The sequence below is a fragment of the Cinclus cinclus genome, chromosome 12, assembly GCF_963662255.1.
Source record: "Cinclus cinclus chromosome 12, bCinCin1.1, whole genome shotgun sequence".
In the NCBI taxonomy this organism is placed as follows: Eukaryota; Metazoa; Chordata; class Aves; order Passeriformes; family Cinclidae; genus Cinclus; species Cinclus cinclus.
The window spans coordinates 15,231,235-15,250,246 of NC_085057.1; the positions used below are offsets into that span (position 1 = coordinate 15,231,235).

The 19,012-nt window shown below is 44.4% G+C and overlaps 3 protein-coding genes and 4 non-coding genes across 20 annotated transcripts in view; 5 read left to right on the top strand and 2 right to left on the bottom strand.

Moving 5' to 3' along the window:
• Positions 1-1,615, bottom strand: part of PBRM1 (polybromo 1) — a 51,555-nt gene extending 49,940 nt beyond the window's left edge. For 5 of the 14 annotated variants that reach the window (XM_062500813.1, XM_062500818.1, XM_062500812.1 and 2 more), the window contains exons 1-2: positions 1,342-1,615; positions 147-302 (exon numbers count right to left, since the gene is read on the bottom strand). In XM_062500813.1, the coding sequence (XP_062356797.1) occupies positions 147-302; positions 1,342-1,380 (195 nt within the window). In that variant the 5' untranslated portion in view covers positions 1,381-1,615. Of the gene's footprint in view, positions 1-146; positions 1,124-1,332 lie in introns of those variants that run through there. The other 9 variants (XM_062500816.1, XM_062500811.1, XM_062500814.1 and 6 more) reach the window with 3 other exon arrangements.
• Positions 1,616-4,025: 2,410 nt separating this feature from the next.
• On the top strand, positions 4,026-10,976 carry GNL3 (G protein nucleolar 3). Its single transcript, XM_062500961.1, has 15 exons — positions 4,026-4,038; positions 4,227-4,285; positions 4,395-4,532; positions 5,136-5,249; positions 5,415-5,498; positions 5,751-5,886; positions 6,361-6,464; positions 6,727-6,862; positions 7,317-7,404; positions 7,763-7,946; positions 8,560-8,702; positions 9,382-9,518; positions 10,008-10,231; positions 10,426-10,507; positions 10,595-10,976. Exons 1-15 carry the CDS (start codon positions 4,026-4,028, stop codon positions 10,681-10,683), a joined length of 1,731 nt encoding a protein of 576 aa, XP_062356945.1. The 3' UTR covers positions 10,684-10,976.
• LOC134048959 (small nucleolar RNA SNORD19) lies at positions 5,942-6,014 on the top strand. The gene has a single exon (XR_009933581.1). It is a non-coding gene; the product is annotated as a small nucleolar RNA SNORD19 (small nucleolar RNA).
• Positions 7,139-7,212, top strand: LOC134048958 (small nucleolar RNA SNORD19). The gene has a single exon (XR_009933580.1). It is a non-coding gene; the product is annotated as a small nucleolar RNA SNORD19 (small nucleolar RNA).
• LOC134048962 (small nucleolar RNA SNORD69) lies at positions 7,621-7,696 on the top strand. Its single transcript, XR_009933583.1, has one exon. It is a non-coding gene; the product is annotated as a small nucleolar RNA SNORD69 (small nucleolar RNA).
• Positions 8,202-8,275, top strand: LOC134048961 (small nucleolar RNA SNORD19). Its single transcript, XR_009933582.1, has one exon. It is a non-coding gene; the product is annotated as a small nucleolar RNA SNORD19 (small nucleolar RNA).
• Positions 10,977-12,032: 1,056 nt separating the features above from the next.
• GLT8D1 (glycosyltransferase 8 domain containing 1) lies at positions 12,033-18,976 on the bottom strand. The gene is made up of 10 exons (XM_062500963.1): positions 18,912-18,976; positions 17,018-17,073; positions 16,811-16,909; positions 16,162-16,378; positions 15,390-15,507; positions 14,760-14,844; positions 14,433-14,545; positions 13,733-13,899; positions 13,480-13,592; positions 12,033-12,882 (listed from the first exon to the last, which is right to left on the bottom strand). Exons 2-10 carry the CDS (start codon positions 17,031-17,033, stop codon positions 12,692-12,694), a joined length of 1,119 nt encoding a protein of 372 aa, XP_062356947.1. The 5' UTR covers positions 17,034-17,073; positions 18,912-18,976; the 3' UTR covers positions 12,033-12,691.
• Between the last annotated feature and the right edge of the window lie 36 nt (positions 18,977-19,012).

The window sequence follows — 19,012 nt, forward strand, 5'->3', positions numbered from 1 at the left end:
AAATCAAAAGCTCAGCCAAGGCAGGAACAGATTCAGCACCAGTGTACACATGCTACATATGGCCATTAATTTCACAGTCCAGCATGTTCCAGACAGGGATACAGTATCCCCAAGAAAAAAGGTGCAGTCAGTAAGAAGGTACTAACAGGATCTACAGTTGGGAGATTGGAAAGTCTCCTCCTCTTCCTGCTTGGGCCTGGAATGTTGGTGGAGTGATGGGCATCATCGAAGTCTCCACCGCTGACGCTGCTGGAAGGAGAGGTAGCTCTTCGCCTCTTGGAACCCATGGAATCCAACTTCTTCTATAATGAACAGAAACATTCTTAAAGCCCTGGCATTGCATCCAAACCCTCTGCTAAGAGCTACCCACAGAGCTAGCAAAGCTTCTGATGAGACGTTTGCCAAAGGCTACAGGTCAGTTAAGCCATTCCTGTAAACTCCAAGTTTGTGGAAATTCGCAAGAGGAAAAGGAAGTCAAAATGCTCCTACAGTTTTATAGTCACCAATGACAGAAGGACCAGAAACCCCCAAGCTCATGCTGATGGAGGTGAATTTAGCAGAATATATTCTTAAACTCTCTACATTTTTCAGACCCCATCCCATGCATGACAACTAAGCAGGAACCACCGTTTCTAACAAAAAAAAAACAAAAACAAAAACAAAAACAAAAACAAAAAAAACTGTACAGAGACACATGCTCAGTCCTGATGTAAAAACACTTCATTCCATGTCAAACTAGAAAAAGCAAAAGAACAGAGCAACAAAGAAAAAACCAAACAAAACAAATTAAAGCTGAAAAGGGCCACAGAATATCTTGTGTTATATTCAGGTGAAAAAAAGGTCTGGATCACCATGGGACCTCCCACTTCCACTTTATATGTGGGATGAATGGCTCAACCATGGAGAAGCAGAAAAAGCCCCCTCCCCTTTTGGCCATAGTTTTTCATTTACCGACACAAGCAGTGACAAATTAATAAGCACCATCCAACAATTATGGCAATTCATGGAACAAGTTGATGGCTCTTTCCCAGCTTCCAGTGACAGCATCAGAAAAGTATCTTTATTTGTGGCTATCTCAAAAGCTGAGGACATAACAGATGCATCTATCCCAGCCTAACCCCATTTTCCAACCAAATCCAGGAATTTCTTTTAGGAGGCACTCAGGTGATTGACAAGGAAGGCAGCACAAGGTAACTGTGTTAAAGCATTTTTCTGTTAGAGACAGAGATAACTTTAGGCACACACATGAGATGAATAAGGTAGGAATAATTAACAGGAGAAAGCAAAGCAAAAGGCCAAGGCAGATGGATGGAGATACAATCAATAATTTACCAGATTTACCAGAGTAGAGCCAGCACCTCGAAAAGCCAATCTCCTCATAGTGTCTGATGGGCAAGCACAGATACTGCAAGAAGGGGACACTCTGAGAATGGCAAACCAGTAATGGTGTTAGTACAGCCACAACTGGAAGACAAGAAAAAGGGAAGAGGGAAGAAAATTCAGAGTAGGTAAATAAAGAATAAAAAGCAAGAATAAAGTGGATAATTACAGTGACAGAGAAAAAAGCAAGAAACAGAAGGCAACTTTTTTTAGCCCAGCAGAAACTCTACAAAGTAATTTTGTACACAGAATGCTAGACACTTCTGTCATTGTCACAGTAAAAATAAATTTCTCAAATGTTACCGAATATGCATTACAGATTTCACAGCCACTTGCTAGAGAATGATTCATCAAGAAGAGCAGAAAGTAAACAGAAGTGATACCTGACCTGAGAGTACAAACCAGAAAGCTGTAGAAGTTACAGAATGCAAAGCAGTACCATGCTTATAACAACATAATCGTAAGGTTAACAAACACTTAATAAACTCTAAGATGAGGCACCTGCATCACTCTTCAGAGTGGATTCTTACACTCAGAAGTAAGCAATAAATAAGCAGCCATACACTAAAAATACACTATTTCAATTTCTAAGCAGTCTACAAGTCTGATTTTTTTCCCAGCAATTCCATGTGAAATATGCAGAACAATTTTATGGCAAAATGTTTGCTTCTATGTAGTTCTTCCAACTCCTGCCTTTAATCAAACCCCAGAGAGATTATTTTCTGTTCAGCACTCTGGACATTTTCATAACACAGACATGCAGAGAAGTTCTGTGGTTTACCAACAAGCAATTAATTTTGGGAATTGACAACAGCTTCATGCTTTGGCACTGCCTCCAACTTTCATCTGAGGGCTATGATCTGGAGTAGCTCCACCAGGCACGTGCTGGGAAACACAAGCTCTTGGTCGTGGAAGAAAGGCAGGAGGGACTACCAGAATCAATAAATCTGCTTCAACCAGGAACACTCAGTCCAGTCCCTTCCTGAAATAAAGATCTGGGAACCTCCCAACCAGCACCTGCCTGCAAACTGCACATCAGCTGCTCCATATCCACTGTCCGAGGCACAACGCTGTAGCTCTCAGCCATACTCTGACACTGCTGTGCTCAAGATACCCTCACCAGTCATACACATCCTCCAAAACACGTTTTTCTCCTCTAATCACCATGCAGAACACATATCAGTCTGGACTACATCACACACACTCAGTGAGAGACCTCCTGATGTAACTCGCACTGGAGGTGAGGCTCCAAAACACAAAGTTCTCCCTAGACTGCCACACTCCTAAGCACAGAGAACTCAGCTGTGCACAGAAACAGAGTTTTACTGAAGTTTCTTCTACAATTGCACTGCTGGCTCACAAGTCTCTCAACAGTCATACCAAGAATCTCCACCTCTACCAATGAGCCACCTCCAATGCAACAGGAGCTTGAGCATCTCCTTGGTAATTGCCCCCACCAGACATAAAAATGTCACAAAACCACAGCAAGAGATGCTTTGGCCATTACTACTTCACATGTATAGTGATACATATAACGGTGAGAAGGCTGTCTCTCCCAAAAGCTGTATGGACGGACCAAAGTGTCATCCACTCCAACCACCCTACAGAAACAGGTTTTACACACGTCGGACGTAATACACTTAAAATAAAACAATGCGTTCTAGCACACAGTTCATTTTCTGCCATCAGGCAGAGGAGAGCTAAAAGCTAATAGATTCCATGGGTAGCACTTATCGCTATCAGGATCTCCCACGTTTCACCGGGAACACGAAACATGCGAAATATAGCAAAGGGAACAAGGGAGGGAAACGCAACCAGAAACTCCCCCAGTTACCGATCCCACTGAGAGCCGCTATGGGATGGGAAGAGCAGGATGCCAGCAACCAGGCTCTGTAAAAGGGCAAAGCTGGCGAAAAGGAGAGAGGGACAACACATCCATCGTTTTATCGACAGAGGGACAAGAAACAAAGATACCAAACAGGTAACTGCCCCGAAGCGCCGGAGCCCCTGCCCGGGAGGAAAGGTGTTATCCCCGGCAGCACACAAAGAAAACCTCTTTCCCGGCACCGGACAGGACGGTGTCCCGAGCCCACCCCCCGCTGCCGCCACAGCGGGCAGGACCCGCCGCTGCCCCGGGCCCGCCCCGGGACCGGCCGCTGTCACCCCGCGGGCCCGGCCCGCCGGCGGCACGGGAAACACGGCGGGAACAGGGCGGGAAGGGCTGAGGCGCACCAGGGCCGGGACGGCCACACGGCCCAGGCGCCCGGGGCGGGTGACAGGGGCAGGCGGCGCTCGGCGCCCCGGGCCCGGCGCGGCCGCTGCGCGCTCGGGCGGCGCCGCCACACAAAGGGAGGCAGCGGCCTCCAAGCTCCGGCCCGCGCCCCGCCCGCGCCGCTCACCCCGCCGGCTCCGCTCCACCTCCCGCAGCCGCGGCCGACCCGGGGTGGGTGCGCGGGGTCCGCCCGGCCCGGCCCGGCCCGTCCCGTCCCGCCGGTACCGCCCGTCCCGACACTGCCGGTGCCGCCGCCGCCGCTGCCGCAAAGCGCGCCCGGCCGCCCAACGCGCCGAGCCCGCGCGACACTCTGGCGGGGCAGCGCCGGCGCGCTTTACGGCAGCGCCCGCCGGCGGGAGCACGTGGCGGCGCCATGAAGCGGCCGAGTGAGCGGCGGGAGCGGCACCGGCACGGGCAGGGAGGGCCCGAGGGGGAGGAGGGGGCCAGCACGGGGGAGGAGGCGGCCGCCCGTGGCCAAGTGAGCGGCGGGAAGCGGGGACTGGGACTTGGGAGAACGGCGGTGGCGGGGATGCGTGTGTCGGTGCGCGGCGCTGACGGGCGCGGTGTATTGCAGAGCTGAGGAAGGCGAGCAAGAGGCTGAGCTGCCACAAGCGCTACAAGATCCAGAAGAAGGTGAGGCCCGGCCGAGCGCGGCCCCCAGCGCTGCGTTTGGCGGGTTTGGGGCCGCTACGTTGAAGTTTTTGACCTCAGACTGAGGAATTTTTCTTGTGCTTGCCTTCAGATCAGAGAACACCACCGAAAAGTCAGGAAGGAGGCCAAGAAACGTAAACAAAAAAAGCCCAAGAAAGATCCCGGAATTCCCAGTGCTGCGCCGTTTAAGGAAGAGCTTCTGCGGGAAGCGGAGCAAAGGAAGCAGAGGGTAAAATACAGTTTGTGGTAAAGAACTGAGACCATCCCTTTCTTTAAGAAAGCTTAGTGTGCCTAAGTGTGCACTCAGAGGTGCAGTCATGGCAGAGCGTAGATGGTCCCAGTAGGCTTGTGCTTTGGAAAAATAATATATTTATTTCCAACATTGTGCAGCGTGCAATGATTTGCCCTTTTATTAACTTTTATTTCCTCACTGTGCATGTGAACATACTGGAAGTGTAGTTTCTAATGCAGCCAGAATTCCCTGTGGTTCTGGGATGCAGAGATGTCCCATCAGAGTCCTGGGAGTTAAATCATGACATTATGTGATTACACAGAAAATAGGGATCTGCTGTCTGCACTGTGAACTAATGTGACTTGGGAACAACCTTTATCAGCTGTAGTGGTGGCTGCAGAGCTGCTATTTTGGGATCAAGCTAATGGACGGCTGCCTCTGGGCAGGATGCAAAAAAAAAGTTCTGAGAGTCACTTGGACAGTAAGGACTACTGAGCTGGCTCAGGAGCTTGGGTCAGGAATGGGGAGAAAGAACATTCTTCCTTACCACCTTCAAAGATATTTTATCTTTGCAATCTTTGGGGTTTTGTTTGCAATCAGCTTGAAGAACTGAAACAAAAGCAGAAGCTCAACAGACAGAAAGAACATGAAAAGAAGAGGAAGCTGGAAGCTAAAAAGAATGCAGCCACACTCAAGGAGAGCACAGAGGGAAAGGTAGGGGCCCTGTATGATTTTGATTCCTTGAACGTATAGAAGTCATCCTGAAACTTCTCCTTTTTAAGCAGCATGTTCATGTTATGTTTTCATGCTGAATATGCACACAAGTATTAGACACTAATTCTCATTTAAATACTTTCCTTTTGTTTTTATTTGCTTTAGGAATCCTCTGGCAAATCTAAAGGAAATATTAAAAAGCCACTGAATAAAAACTCTAAGAAATCATTCTGCAGGGAGCTCATGAAGGTGAAATGCTTTAACTATCTTTGTATCATTAGATGAGAGTCAGCAATAAGACCAGTTGTTATGTTATTTTCCTTTTTTTTTTTTTTGTATTACTGTTTAGAACACAAAGTTTGTCTGTGATAAACTACAACACTGAAGTAAGGGATTTTACAACAGAAAGTGTTCACAACTATTTTTGTAAGCCACAGCTATACCAAAGTTGTCATATGGTCTGTGATACCTTATTTGATTCTTGTCTTTTTTCTGACCCAGGTGCTTGAGGCCTCAGATGTAGTTCTGGAGGTTTTGGATGCCAGAGATCCAATGGGCTGCCGGTGTCCTCAGCTAGAGAAAGCTGTCACTTGCTCTGGAGGAAACAAAAAGCTGCTGTTGATTCTGAACAAAATTGGTAAGAAACACAGGTTTTTTCAAAGTGTTACTGGCACTGTGATTCTCTGATAGGTGAGCTACGAAGATTTTAAATCAATTTGAGATTCCATTGAAGACATAAGATCCAACTCTGATCTCACTAAAAAGGCTGGAAATTACCAAGTTACCAGCAGCTAAATAAAGAAAATAAAACGCCAAGAGCAACAACAAGAGCAAAGGATACTTTGTGGTAGAGTAGCCTTTGCAAGGATTGTGGGATAATCTTGACAGAACATCATTCTGTACCATACAAAGTCTTCTAGCAAGACCTCAGTATTAAAAACTTAATACAGAGGCCAGAAATTTAATCGTGATGTGTTCTGCTAAGGCAGAAAACGAGACTCTGTGTGCCTTTGGGGAATGTACCCAGTACTTTATACTAGAGTTCTCAGCCAAACGTTATTTGTCATGGTAAGATTAATTTAAGGAGTGAAAGAACTGCTCTTCTTCCCAGATTTAGTGCCAAAGGACAACGTAGAGAAATGGTTGAATTATTTGAAGAAGGAGTTTCCAACAGTTGCTTTTAAGTCAGCAACGATGATGAAGGACAAGACTATGGTAAGAGCACTGCAGGCTGTCCCATGAGAAAGTAATGTGTTTGCAGTCATACGTGTTGAAACGTCTTTAAAATTCCTTTTTGCCTGGTTTGATTGCACTTCTGTGACTGATGGATGTACCTTTACACTTTCATTGGGCTTTGCAGTACAGTGGGGGAATTCTTATCACTGAAATTACAGTAGATGAATGAATCTAAGTATCCATATTTTATCTGCCTTCATAGCTCCTGATTATGGTGTTTTTTTGCCTTTGAATCCTGTAGCAGGAACAGGTCACAAAAAGACGTGCACGTGTTGATTTCTCAGAAACCTCTCAGTATTTTGGAAGCAAATGCCTTTTGAAACTTCTTCAAGAGTATGGCAAGACCCAAGACAAAGCCATTCAGGTTGGGGTAGTAGGTAAGTGTTTGGAGAAACAGGAGGAGTTTCCTTCTCCCATAAAGCTTTGGGATCCTGTATTACAGACTGGGTAAAACTGCTGATACCTGGTTTGCTAATGAGCTTTCTAGTCATTATTCCTTGATCTAAGGCATTCAGTGTTGCAGTACTTGAGCTGACAGTGTGCCATGGTGCACTTCCATGTGTAGCATGGGGATCTGTGGGAGCACAAGGAAGGCAGGATATGTGCTCCACTGGCACTGCCTTCCTTATGCCTGACAAAAATCCTACAAGTGTGAGAAATGAGGAAACATTCTTCGTCTTACTTCTGTAGTGAAGACTTCAGATCCAACTCTGATCTCACACTTATGCATACCTTAGCAAAGATACCTGGAAGAAGCTGTTTTGATCAGTGTTAAAAAGCTGTTTTCTCATTTAAGCTATAAGGATTTCTGTGATTTTTTTTTTCCCTCAGGCTTCCCTAATGTGGGAAAGAGCAGCATTATCAACAGTCTAAAAGGAAAGCGTGCTTGCAATGTTGGCCTGGCAAGAGGTGTTACCAAGTAAGCTCAGTCTGATAAAAGCTGTTCCTTTCCTTGTTTGTTGTTTCACTTACCATGAGTTTGTGTTTCAGTCCATTAGGGGCAAAGCACACCAGTGTGCAGTTTAAAATGCACTTTAAAATCTGCAAGATGGTAGGTATTGCTGTGTGTGATGCAAGCTCTCTCCAGGGGATACAGTGTATAAACTCAATGTTTCCTTTGTTTAAATTTCTATCCTACACAAAGCACATGATGACAAAACACTGAAACTGACTGTATGAAGTACATTCAATCCAACACTGAGCTTTGTGTCTTGCATCCCTCACCATTACCAGTCCTTCACTGATTATCTGCTCATAGTGCATTTCTCTCTGAACAGGTCCATGCAAATTGTGCACCTTGATAAGCAGACAAAGATGCTGGACAGTCCAAGTATAATTGCAGATCCTTCAAACAGTGCCCTGGCTCTGGCCTTGAGAAGTATCATAGACCCTGAAGGATCAGACCCAGCAGATGTGCTTGAAGGAGTAAATGCCATCATAAATCACTGCAGTAAGCAGCAGGTGAGCTCCATCTTCTTGTACACCTCTCACTGCATCAGACATCTCTGTAGATTTCTAAGGCCCAATAACGAAAGTTCATTTTGCTTTAGCTAATTCTGATAGTTTTTGAAGTGCTTTCCCTAACCCTGCAAAGTGGCAGTGCCAAGTGTGATCCTTCATCCTTACAAACAGAAGGCAGAACAGCATGCCACGATCCTGACAGCCAGAGTAAACAACATTGCTTCTAAGACCTCATCACCACACAATCTAATGAGTGAAAAATGATGATATTTTCTGTGTCCTATGGTTACAGTGAAGACCTCAGATCCAACTCTGATTTCACTCTAGTTTCAAGCAAATTAAACTAAGCTTAATTGCCTTTCAATTCTGTGAGAAGTGTTTTCACAGACCAGAGTGGTGTCTCTCTACACCCACAAGTCTGGGTGAATGGCAGCTAAGTTTGTTGATGAAGTAAGCATTTTGCTTCGTAATGTTTAGTCCCACATGTGAGAGAAGAAACAGCTTTTCACTTACTCTGTCCTCACTGTTACCCACTTCATTTGCTCTTTAATTCCTAAAACTGTAAGGAAGGTGGGCATCTCTTTCTAAATGTGCCATTTTCTTTTTGCCCTAGGTAATGATGCACTATAATATCCCGGATTTCAGGGACCCTGAAGAGTTTTTATCTTTACTGGCTCAGAAGAGGGGGATGCTGAAAAAGGGAGGTGTTCCTGACATAGAAAGCATGGCTAAATTAGTACTTTGTGACTGGACAGGGTACGTATGCTATGAACTTTGCTCTGTGCTGCTCACCTTTTTCTCAGTGTTAATCCAGCACAGCAGAAGCACCAAGTCCAGCAAAGTACTTAGAAAGGAGAGGCTGCTTTTTTCCCTTCCTTTCTCACATTTTACTTGGGTAAAGAGCTGGACTGTCCAAGAGTTAGAGAGTGCCATCCACAGATAATTTTCTAAAGTAGTGAAGGATACACAAGCAGAGTCAAAGCCTGTTGCATATTATTCCATAGACAGTTTCTGTAACAGAAATCTGCTTTCCTCTCAAATACCAAGTCCATGTTGTCCTTTTCTAGACAGGAAAGGATGTGGCAAACTTCCTGTGGAAATTTAGGGTGGTTTCTATATTCTGAGGGTAGGAATAAATGTAACTCAGATTCAGTAACTGACTGTGACTATCTGCCTTGCTCAAGTGGCTCAGCTGCTTTTCTACAACTCATGGTTTTACAGGCAGCTGATCTGTGGTGACAAAGTGCCATTGCATTTTCCTCTCAGGAGTGGGCTATCCCCTTAATACTGTTGACAACTTCAGAGTCAAATTTTAGTATCTGCTGAACTAAAAAGTTACTAGCTTGAGAGCTTTGTGTTCTGGGTTTTATTTCTAAATAGTGATTCAACTGTGTTATCTGTAGTTATTTTTTAATGCTGATTTTTATTTTCTCAGAGCCAGAATAAAGTACTACTCACAACCTCCAGGATTTCAGAAACCACCACCCTATCTTACAGAACAAAAAGCAGCTGAAATGCGGGAAGGCTTTAATTTAAATAACCTAGAACAAGAAAACAGCAACACTGTACAAGGTAGGACTGTTCCTGTAACAGACTACCATTAACCATAGAGTCACAGATTGGCCTGGGTTGGAATGGGCTTCAAAGACTGTCTTGTTTCACACCCCTGCTGTGGGCAGGGCCACCTTTCACTCAGACCTCATTATTCAGAGCCCCCTCCAGCACTTCCAGGGATGGGGCAGCCACAGCTTTCCTGGGAAACCTGTGCCAGGGCCTCACCATCCTCACAGTAAAGAATTTTTTTCCTGCTATTTAATCTAAACTCTCTTAGGTAAACTTACCCATACGCAGATCCAGTTTCCCAGCTCCTAGCAGTTTTCTGTAGATGCCTCAGGGAAAGCTTTCCTCAGAGAACTGTCCTTGCCTTGGTGGCAGAACCCTGTGTGGGAGCCCTGTCTGTGGCAGGGAGGGGACAGAACTGCAGTATCCCCACTCAGGGGCTGGGCATCACATCTGTGCTGAGTGACAGGGACTGAACAGACACTTCTGTGTTTTCTGCAGCTTTAAAGCACCCCAGTCCAGCAAGCAGCATTGCTTTTCAGTCAGCTGGAATGACAAATGGGACAATAGAGGAAAATAAAGTGATAGAGGAAGGATCTGAGTGGGGAAACATGGAAACAAGTAAGGAGGAAGAGGAATCAACAGAAAGCGATGATGAAGTGGAAGAAGAGGATGATGATGACGATGATGATGACAATGATGATGATGATGATGATATCAAAGAGGTAAATGAGGGTTTCACTAGGGTTGGGCTTTTTTCCTGAATTAAGGAAACAAAATTGTCCATGTCACTTGGCCTCAGCAGTGAGGCTCAGCTATCCAAGAGAACATCCACACCCTCCCCCTGCTCTGTTAGGTTCCATTTGCATGGGAGATTTCATTAGTGATGTTTAAATAATGCCTGACCTCTGATTTGTAGGAAAGCCAAGTTCAGATCACCAGAAAAGCAAAGCCTGGAAAACAACAAACGAATCCTACACATTCCAAAGGGCAGAGGGCAGGTGTGTATTCAGAACCCTGGCTCAAGAATGGGCTCTGGTGCCTCCAGGATTTGCTCTGGTTTCACTAACATGATTTTCTCTTCTCAGGAAATGAACGTTCTAGATCACTGTCCTTCAGTTTAGATAAACCAGTAGATGAAGATGATGCCTATGATTTTAATACAGACTATGTGTAACAAATCAGGTGGGAAGGCACTGTTTGGAGAGCTACTACCTTTCAGAACAGTCAAGAAGACTGGGGTTGCAGCAGAAGCTGGAGAAGTGCTGCAGAACCAGAGCTGCTGCAGAAACTCAATCATTGCTGTGTCAAATAATGTACATAATAGTGCATCTCCCTTGATAGTTCCAGATTTTATACAGATTTAGGAAACTGATTAGTATTCAGCTTTATCCTAAAGTTTATTTCCTGTATTAAGGCCTATTTTAAAAATTCCTTAAAGACTTGCTTAGTCTGTTCATTTTGCCTTATAAAAAGACCTTTCAAGAGGATAAACCCTTTGTCTTTTAAAAATAAATTAGACTTGTTTCATTCTAATCCTGTTCAAATGACTAAATTTCAGAGTGAATTTTCATTCATGCACAAAATCAAATTTTCCTAGAAGATTACAATTACTTTACCCTTAGAGCATAACTTTTCAGTAATTTTTTGCAAAACTTGTAGAATTTTCACATGTAAAGACTGGCTAGAAGATGCTCCTTATTTCAGCTAGATCTGCCAAACACTGTTTCATGTTCTGAACCTTCACTGGAAATGGTAAATGACTTTTTTAGTAATCCATCTCCACTGGGGAACAAGCTGATTGATCTTCCAGTGCTCTTGACCAAGAGTGTCCCTGATGGCAGCTGTTATACCTGGTAATAATAATAACTGGTAAATACAGAACAAAACTGTGTAATAAGGATGTGCTGCTGTGCTCAGCCTGTAGCAGAAATGGGAGAGCAAGAGAATTACCAAGAGGCCCTGCAGCTGCTCAAATAATTCAATATTTACAATTAATGCCTGACACTAAATATCTCCTGTACAACTGTTTTCTTCCTGTTAACTGTGTTTCAGACCAGGCAGACTCAGCTGTCATTGCATGAGCACAAAGCCTTTTGTCTGAACATCCTCCACTAAGGGCTCTTCACAGGCCTGAGTGCAAACCTCTATTAAATGGGATAGTTGGCACAGTGGCTGCTGGTATGTATATCAGCTGATAATAACTATCACTCAACAATACAACTACTAAAAAACAAACCAGCTTACCTGTAGCACAAGTGATGGGCAGCTGGCTGCAGAGGGCCCAGGCATCTCACTTGAAGAGTTCCCAGATGGGGAAAGGCAGAGCAGGAAAAACTAGCAGAGCATTGCTCGCTCAAGAGAACTACAAGGCACTCAACAATGACAAAATTAATCTGTAATTAATACAGCCTGGTCCCCAAAATAAATAGTTTGTACTGTATTAGAATTAGATTACTTTCACAAAGGCCAGATCAATTAACTTATCAAGAGTGGAATTGGATTGCCATTTACCTGAGGCTGGAGTCAGCATGTTACAATTAGCTTTATTTTTGAACCAAGTTTCATCTGCCACTTAACAAAAAATGGTTTGGTGTTCACTGGCAGTTAAAACCATTTTGCATAGTGAAATAATACTTTGAAGGATTCATTTTTCAAAGAAGGATTCAATTCTGCAGAATTCTGTGAGAAAGACTTAAGCAGTTGGGAGATTTCATGCAAGAAAGGGTTGTTGAGGGCATTATTTCACAAGATAATAAAACAACAAAACAAAACCCAGGCAGCTCTTAATTACAGTGCATTGCTGTGCAAGATTTGCTGGTGCAAGCACCAGTTGAATTTATATTTTGTTCTTAGAAACTTTGTAATTGACAAAATGTTCCCCTGCTAGAAGACATGTAGTAAAGAGCAGGAGAACACAACTGAAATGACATCAACAAAAGTGCTCGTTTGTGGAGATCTTCCCTTGTTTTCTGTAGTGCTGCTGGAGTAGCATCTTGTGTCACACAAGTGACACGAGCCTCCTTTGGACCGTGCATTTCAGAACTGCACCTGAATGAGTGCATCCATCACCTTGTGCTCCAGAAGGCAAGGTCAGCTCTGTAATACAAGTTGGCTAAAAAGAAAATGTTCTGCTTGGCTCCAGAAGTTTCCTGAGAAAACGTCATCATTTATTCCAATGGACTCTACTTTGCTTCGTAGGCTTCCAAGTGTCTGCGGATCAGGTTGAACTTGCCTGTAGGGTCAGGGACATACCACTTCTCCCAGACTTCTGCATAGGAAGCTGTTCTTCCCCAGGGTTTGAAATGTCCATTCCAATGGAGCAGCTTGGCAGCTTCCACAAACTGAGGAGAGTACCTTTTCCCAGCACTAGACCCTTCAATTGAAAAAGAAGCATTAGCATTTGAAATAAAGGTACAGAAACACCAACTTCAAAGGATTTAACAAATACAATCTTACCATTTATGGGGAAAGGAGGTAATAGGAAAGGCAGAAATAAGGGCAAAGTGAAGAACAATCAGGTGCAACTAAATGTCACTTCGATCTGTGTCTGTTTTCATACACTGCCTTCCAAGTTCTTTAAAACCCACTTAACACCCAGATGAATTCAGCAGCCTATGTATTGTTCATCAGAAATATAACCTGAAAAAGCTCTCCCAGCACTGGGGTTTCACCAGTAGGATGAATGTCTGCCCTTCTCAACAGGAACAAACACTTTGGATCACATCAGATACTATATATTTGTGGAAAACCAGAAGGATTTTGTGAGTAAGTCAGTACAAGAACTAACCCCCAGCCATTCAGGAAAGACTCAGGCCCACAAACCCCAAGATGAAATTGCAAAGGTGTTTTTTCCTAAAGAACAAAGGACAGAATAGGGGAATAAAAGCTCACTTGGCTACATCATCCAGGTCCAGCTACAGACCTGGAAAAACACCCTGGGGGAGCAGCATTACAAATGCTTCACACGTACCGAGATGTCGGACGTTCCACATGGGATCAATACTGGAATGTTGCTTGTAAAATACAATTAGCAGTGGAGGTGTTGTGATGCTGCCAGCCAGAGTCTTACTGTAGAGTTCCTCTCTGGAAGTTGAAAGGGTGCTCATCAGTTGATTTTTCACTTGTAGCAGAGACACACACACACAGCCCTCCATTCAAGAGGGAAATGCCACCAGCAGAACCCAAGCCCTAGGATGGTGGCACCCCCAGCCTGGGGTACTTACACCACGTTGAGTGCCATCCACTTCTCCAGTTGTTTTGTGATGTTCTGTAATTTCCATTCAGTCAAATTGGCCACAAAAACTCCAGGATTGAAAGAGCAGGTGTTGGCTTTCATGGCAAGCTTTCGGATGGTTTCTTTTTTGTAATCCAAAAACCCAATGTAATTATACTAGAGGGAAAAAAGTAGAAAATAGCTTAATATATAGGGGGAAATTCCTAAAGAAAAATTCTGTACAAATCACAATAGACAGGAATAAGTTGAAGTTGTTAGAGTAAATATCCCTTTCTTTAAAATGAGAGAAAGAAAGTTTAAGAGGTGTAATGTTTCAAAAATATTAAAACATAAAATAAAAATATGATAAAATAAAAATATTATTATACAGACAACACAATATAAGGAATGCTGCATGGTCTTAATAATATATTATTAATATGGTACCAGTCTCATATAAAGTTCTTTTTATACATTCAGAAATGAAAAATTGTCCCTTTGATGTTCTCAGACCTCCTGCTGTTCCACAATCAGAATTGCTCTCTTTGTAAAGCACAGCAAAAATTCAAAGTAATTTTCTGTGCCTGAACAGAAACTGTAGGTCCCATTTGTAAAACTGGTTTGGGCAGGGACAGTCACATGTTTAGGTTTACAGCATTGCCAAATGCCTGAGATCTACAGCATTATCACTGAACAAGACTAAAACTAACCTGATTGCCTGCTCCACGGACAGCAACTTTACTACTGGTTGAGTCACAGTCATCTGAAAATGCAGCTGCATGTCCAGGTTTCAGTGGAGTGTTGTAAAGTTCAACAATATCATCTAGAAAATGGAAGCAAGCACAGGAAAACCAAAAGCCATCCTGACTAAGTGTCAAGTTAGGCTTTGTTCAGTCCATTGCTACAGCATATAAAGCTACTCAGTTTAACCCAATTCACTCAAATTTACAAAGCTTGTACAGAAATGTTTGGGTTCTGTGAGAGATAAGATACTGACCTCAACATAAGGCCAGTGGCAGCTAACAAAGGTCCCATACCTTGCACTATTACATCATCATCCACATAGATGACCTTCTCTGCTTGAGGTACCAAGTTGGGCAAGTAGAATCTTGCAAAGGTTAACTGTGAGAAGAGCAAAGCAAGAAAAGTGAAGAATTAAATGAAAAAACTGCCCAAATAAGTGTGAAATTGACTGATTTTTCTGGCACTTGTCTATGGCATTAATATCCAAGACAACTTCTATCAAGGAAGTAAAACAGGCAGCAATATCCTACAAGTAATATAAAATAAATAGGTTCCATCAATTCCTGGTTTACCATGATCGTATGCATTCATAAACTAACTTTAAGACTGGTCTATGTAAGAATTTTTTATTTCTTCACATAGATCTGCAGCATCTCTGAGGTGTTGGCATGCTTGACATGCCAGCTGCTGTGCTTCACTGTGGCTAGCAGCAAAAAAATGATCCTAGGCATGCATATGTAGATATTCAAATCCATCTCTCACTATCTAGATATTTAATTTTACCAAAATTTAGGAATTTGATTATGAAAGATTGCTTCTATGCTAACAGATTTGGTTTTGATCTCCAGCTGTGTTCAAAAGCCAACATCAAAATATATTGTTACTAACTATTAATTGCAAAAAGTAAACAGCATCATCCTCACTGGTTTGAAGGTGTCTGCCTTTTGGGGATCCACTTGTACTTTGCCTTCTAAGACACGAGGGTCAAAATCCAAAATTCGGTATCTCATATTTTTCAGAAGAGGGCTCCTCAGCCACATCCTGCAAGCAGGACAAAGGCACAGATCTTGTTAGATGAGACAAAATCAAGGGAAGAGCAGGAGATCCAGCTAACAGTGGCACAGATCCTGATGCGGCCATTCACTTCCCTGCCCAACAAACACATCTGGGATGGAATCAATGCTGACATTGGTGCTGTCCTGTGTGGTCACAGGGGCAAGTCCAGAGTCAGCAACTGCACACCTGAGACATGTGAAAGGTACGAGGTCACTTCTTGTTTTATCAGAAATACACAGTCCTGTTATCACAGGCCCTTCCCTAAACCATCAGTGTGGACAGAAGTGGGTTAGAATAACAGGATCAAGGAACAATCTACAAAAATGGAGAAACATGATTGCCAGCATTTGAATTGCTTAAATGAAATGTAGACGTACCTTTTACAACCCTTCCACCAACAAACTCTAACCTCACTGGTTGGATATAAGCCCACTGGAAAAGAGGTTTCTTTTCCATCCCTGAGACCTGACCAGGAGGAATGGTGGGACTCCCACAGCAGCCCTGTCAAAAAGCTGCCATAAGCAGCAGCAGATGGGACTGGGAGTGAGGGAAGTGCAGCTCCAGGGAAAGGCAGCTTGCTCTCCTCTCAGAAATACAGAAGTTCACCATGTTGTGGGAATCCAATAAAAAGACCATTACCTCAAGTGATCCACAGTATCATTCAAAGTAACAATGTGGAAAACCACGTTAGATCTGGTGTTCTGGTAAATGCTGTGCATAGCTGCAATTGCACCTCCGAGCCTCTCGTCTGAGGCTGCAATGACCACAGAAATCTCCTGGTCATTCCTCTCATCTGTCAGCCTCTGGGGAGCTGCAGGAATGAAATCTATAGGCTGAAGTCCTAAGGGACTTGGATCTGTGGAGTAAAAATTACATACTTGTTTTTATTATATTATTATTACCACACTAAAATTCCCAACACTTCAGTTATTTCTGTTATACACTTGGATGTCTGAGCTGAGGTGTGGATTACAGTGAGCCAGTATCAAACACTAAGAGCATGTGCTTTTGAGAATCTGAGATGCTAACGAATAGAATAACACCACATTTACAGAAAACTGCACACATTTAACCACATATATCCACACACAGCATAACATATTAAAAGGCTGAGCTACAGTAGTCTGCACTTACCTTTGGTCCCCTCTGCCCTGCTATAACCTCATTAACTTCCCCCTCTCACTCACCCAAACCACATGGTGGGTTCTGTCTGGCCAGAGCATGTGTTTTCCCACTAAATCTTAAAATATTTTTTTTTTTTTTTAAATTAAAATAAAACACAGCATACCTGACAATTCCCGTCTCAGGAAGTCACTGAGGCTTAGGAAGTTATGATGAATAACTAACAAAAATATAATAACAGCCACAATAAGAATGGAAATGTTCACTGAAAATTAAGAAGAAAAATCTTTATCAATACAACCAGACAACAACTGAGAAACTCAGATACAAAAGATATTTAAAAAAAAAATCAGACAAACACATACACACATACCTTTCCTTAACGTCATTTTTCTATTCTTATTTTATTAGCATAAGGTTCCTGCAAACCTGCAAGAAAAAAGTAACAGCAGTCACTGCCAGTGCATTCTTCCATGAGGCATAGCACACTATCAACAGGAGTGTCACAAGTTTCAGTATCAAAGGCAGTGAATGTTTCCCTCTGTCAAAGAGATGAAACTGTATGTCACATTTTAAAAAGTGAGTATGGCATCAGGAAGCACATAACTACAACCACAGAATCACAGAATGGGTTGTGTTGGAAGGAACCTTCAAGATCACCTGGTTCCAACTCCTGCCATGGCCAGACATCATCCCCAGCTTCTCTGGGCAACATGTGCCAGGGCCACACCACCCTCACAGGGAAGAATGTCTTCGTAATACCTCATTTAAAGCTCCCCTGTCAGTTTGAAGCCATTCCCCTTTGTCCTGTCATCCATGTGCTTGTCCCAAGTCCCTCTCCAGCTCTCTTGGAGCTTCTTTAGGCACTGGAAAGGGACTCTAACAGGTCCATGTCCTTCTCATGTTAGGGACCCCCCACTACAATGACATAGCTAAAGATCTCAGAGATAAAAAGGAGACACGCAGATCTTGCCACTTACTTCACTGACAGGAAAAAAAAAATAGCCAAATTCCTGCCAGTCAAAAGTCATCTGAGAAGATGTGGAAAATTATGTATGTTTTTGTCTTGGGGTGACTTTATGATGCTTCTGTCCCCAAATCATCTGTTCTGTTGGTGTTGAATATTGAGTTCTGCAGCTGGTTCCAGGAGTGAACGGGGAGAGAAGAGGTGCTTTACTGTTGAAACTATTTATTTAACTATCTGAACTGGAAGCACCTGAACAATAAGATAAAACATTAGTTTCCTTCCATACTTAACCAGCAGCAAGATTTTGGTGTTTACAAGATTTTAACAAACAGCATTATATGCTTTAAAAACCATTACATTCTCTACATAAAATACATACATCAGAGTTTCAGCTGAAGTGTCATCACACAGAACAGATCACAAAAGTGGAAAGAAGGCACCACCATCATATTATAGGTGGTAGAAACACAACAATGCAATTTCGGTAAGAAATCAAACATGCTTGTTCATTATTTAAGCGTCAACGTGAAATCAGGACAAGAGTTGTGAATCCTGGCGTGTGAAGGAGCTCTCAAGTAACACGCAGAAAGCTCTTTAACAACACGCAAAATTCCACAAACGTGAGAGACTTGTGAAATCCCTAACTTAAACCACCTCAGACTGTTCTGTGACTGTTCTATGTATCAGAACCACCTCCTTCTCGCTGCATTTCTTCCTCAGGGCAGACACATCAGCGGGGCCCAACAAAATCCCTGCCCTGAGCTCTGTCTCGAGCACCGCCGCACAGCTGGAGCTTTGCCTGGGAAGCACACAACGCCACGTCCCGCTGTGGAACGAAGCGCTCTGCAATTGCCAGCGCCAGGGCTGAGCCGAGCGCGGACACGGCCGGTGCCTCAGCGACACGCGGCAGCCGGGCTGAGGGCAGTGACAGAACGCCGCACGCACAGGGGTGGTCACGGACCACAGTAAAACACACACGGCGCTCCCCGAGCTGCTCTGCGGGCACGCTGCCGCTCCGGGGTCGGCGGGTCCGTGCCCGGCTCTCCCGCACCGCCCCGGCCCCTCACGGACCGTCCGCCCGCGCCGCCACCGCGGGTGCCCGCCCGGGTGCCTGACCGCCGCCACCCCCCGCGCTACCGGGGCCGCGGCGGCGCCGGCGGCTCCTTGAGGCGAGCCCGAGGCTCGGGCGGGAGGGCGGCCCGCGGGCCGGCGAGTTAGCGCGGATTCCCGACAGGCGGCCCCGCGGCGCCTCGGCCGGGGTCCTGCGGGGCGAAGCCGCCGTTGCCGAGGAGATGCGTACCTGCGGGCGGCGGGGAGCGGAGCAGCCCCGCGGCGGCGGCGGCGCCGAGGCGATAACCGAGGCTGGAGGCGGCGCTCCCGGCCGACGGAGCTCGGGGCGGG

Coding starts and splice junctions, on each gene's coding strand:
- GNL3 (XM_062500961.1), top strand. Junction 5,887..6,360: donor GTTGATTCTGAACAAAATTG/GTAAGAAACACA, acceptor TCTTCTTCCCAG/ATTTAGTGCCAAAGGACAAC. Junction 6,465..6,726: donor TGATGAAGGACAAGACTATG/GTAAGAGCACTG, acceptor TGAATCCTGTAG/CAGGAACAGGTCACAAAAAG.
- GLT8D1 (XM_062500963.1), bottom strand. Junction 16,379..16,810: donor CCTGAGACGGGAATTGTCAG/GTATGCTGTGTT, acceptor TTTACTCCACAG/ATCCAAGTCCCTTAGGACTT. Junction 13,593..13,732: donor TGGATGGCACTCAACGTGGT/GTAAGTACCCCA, acceptor TTCAACTTCCAG/AGAGGAACTCTACAGTAAGA.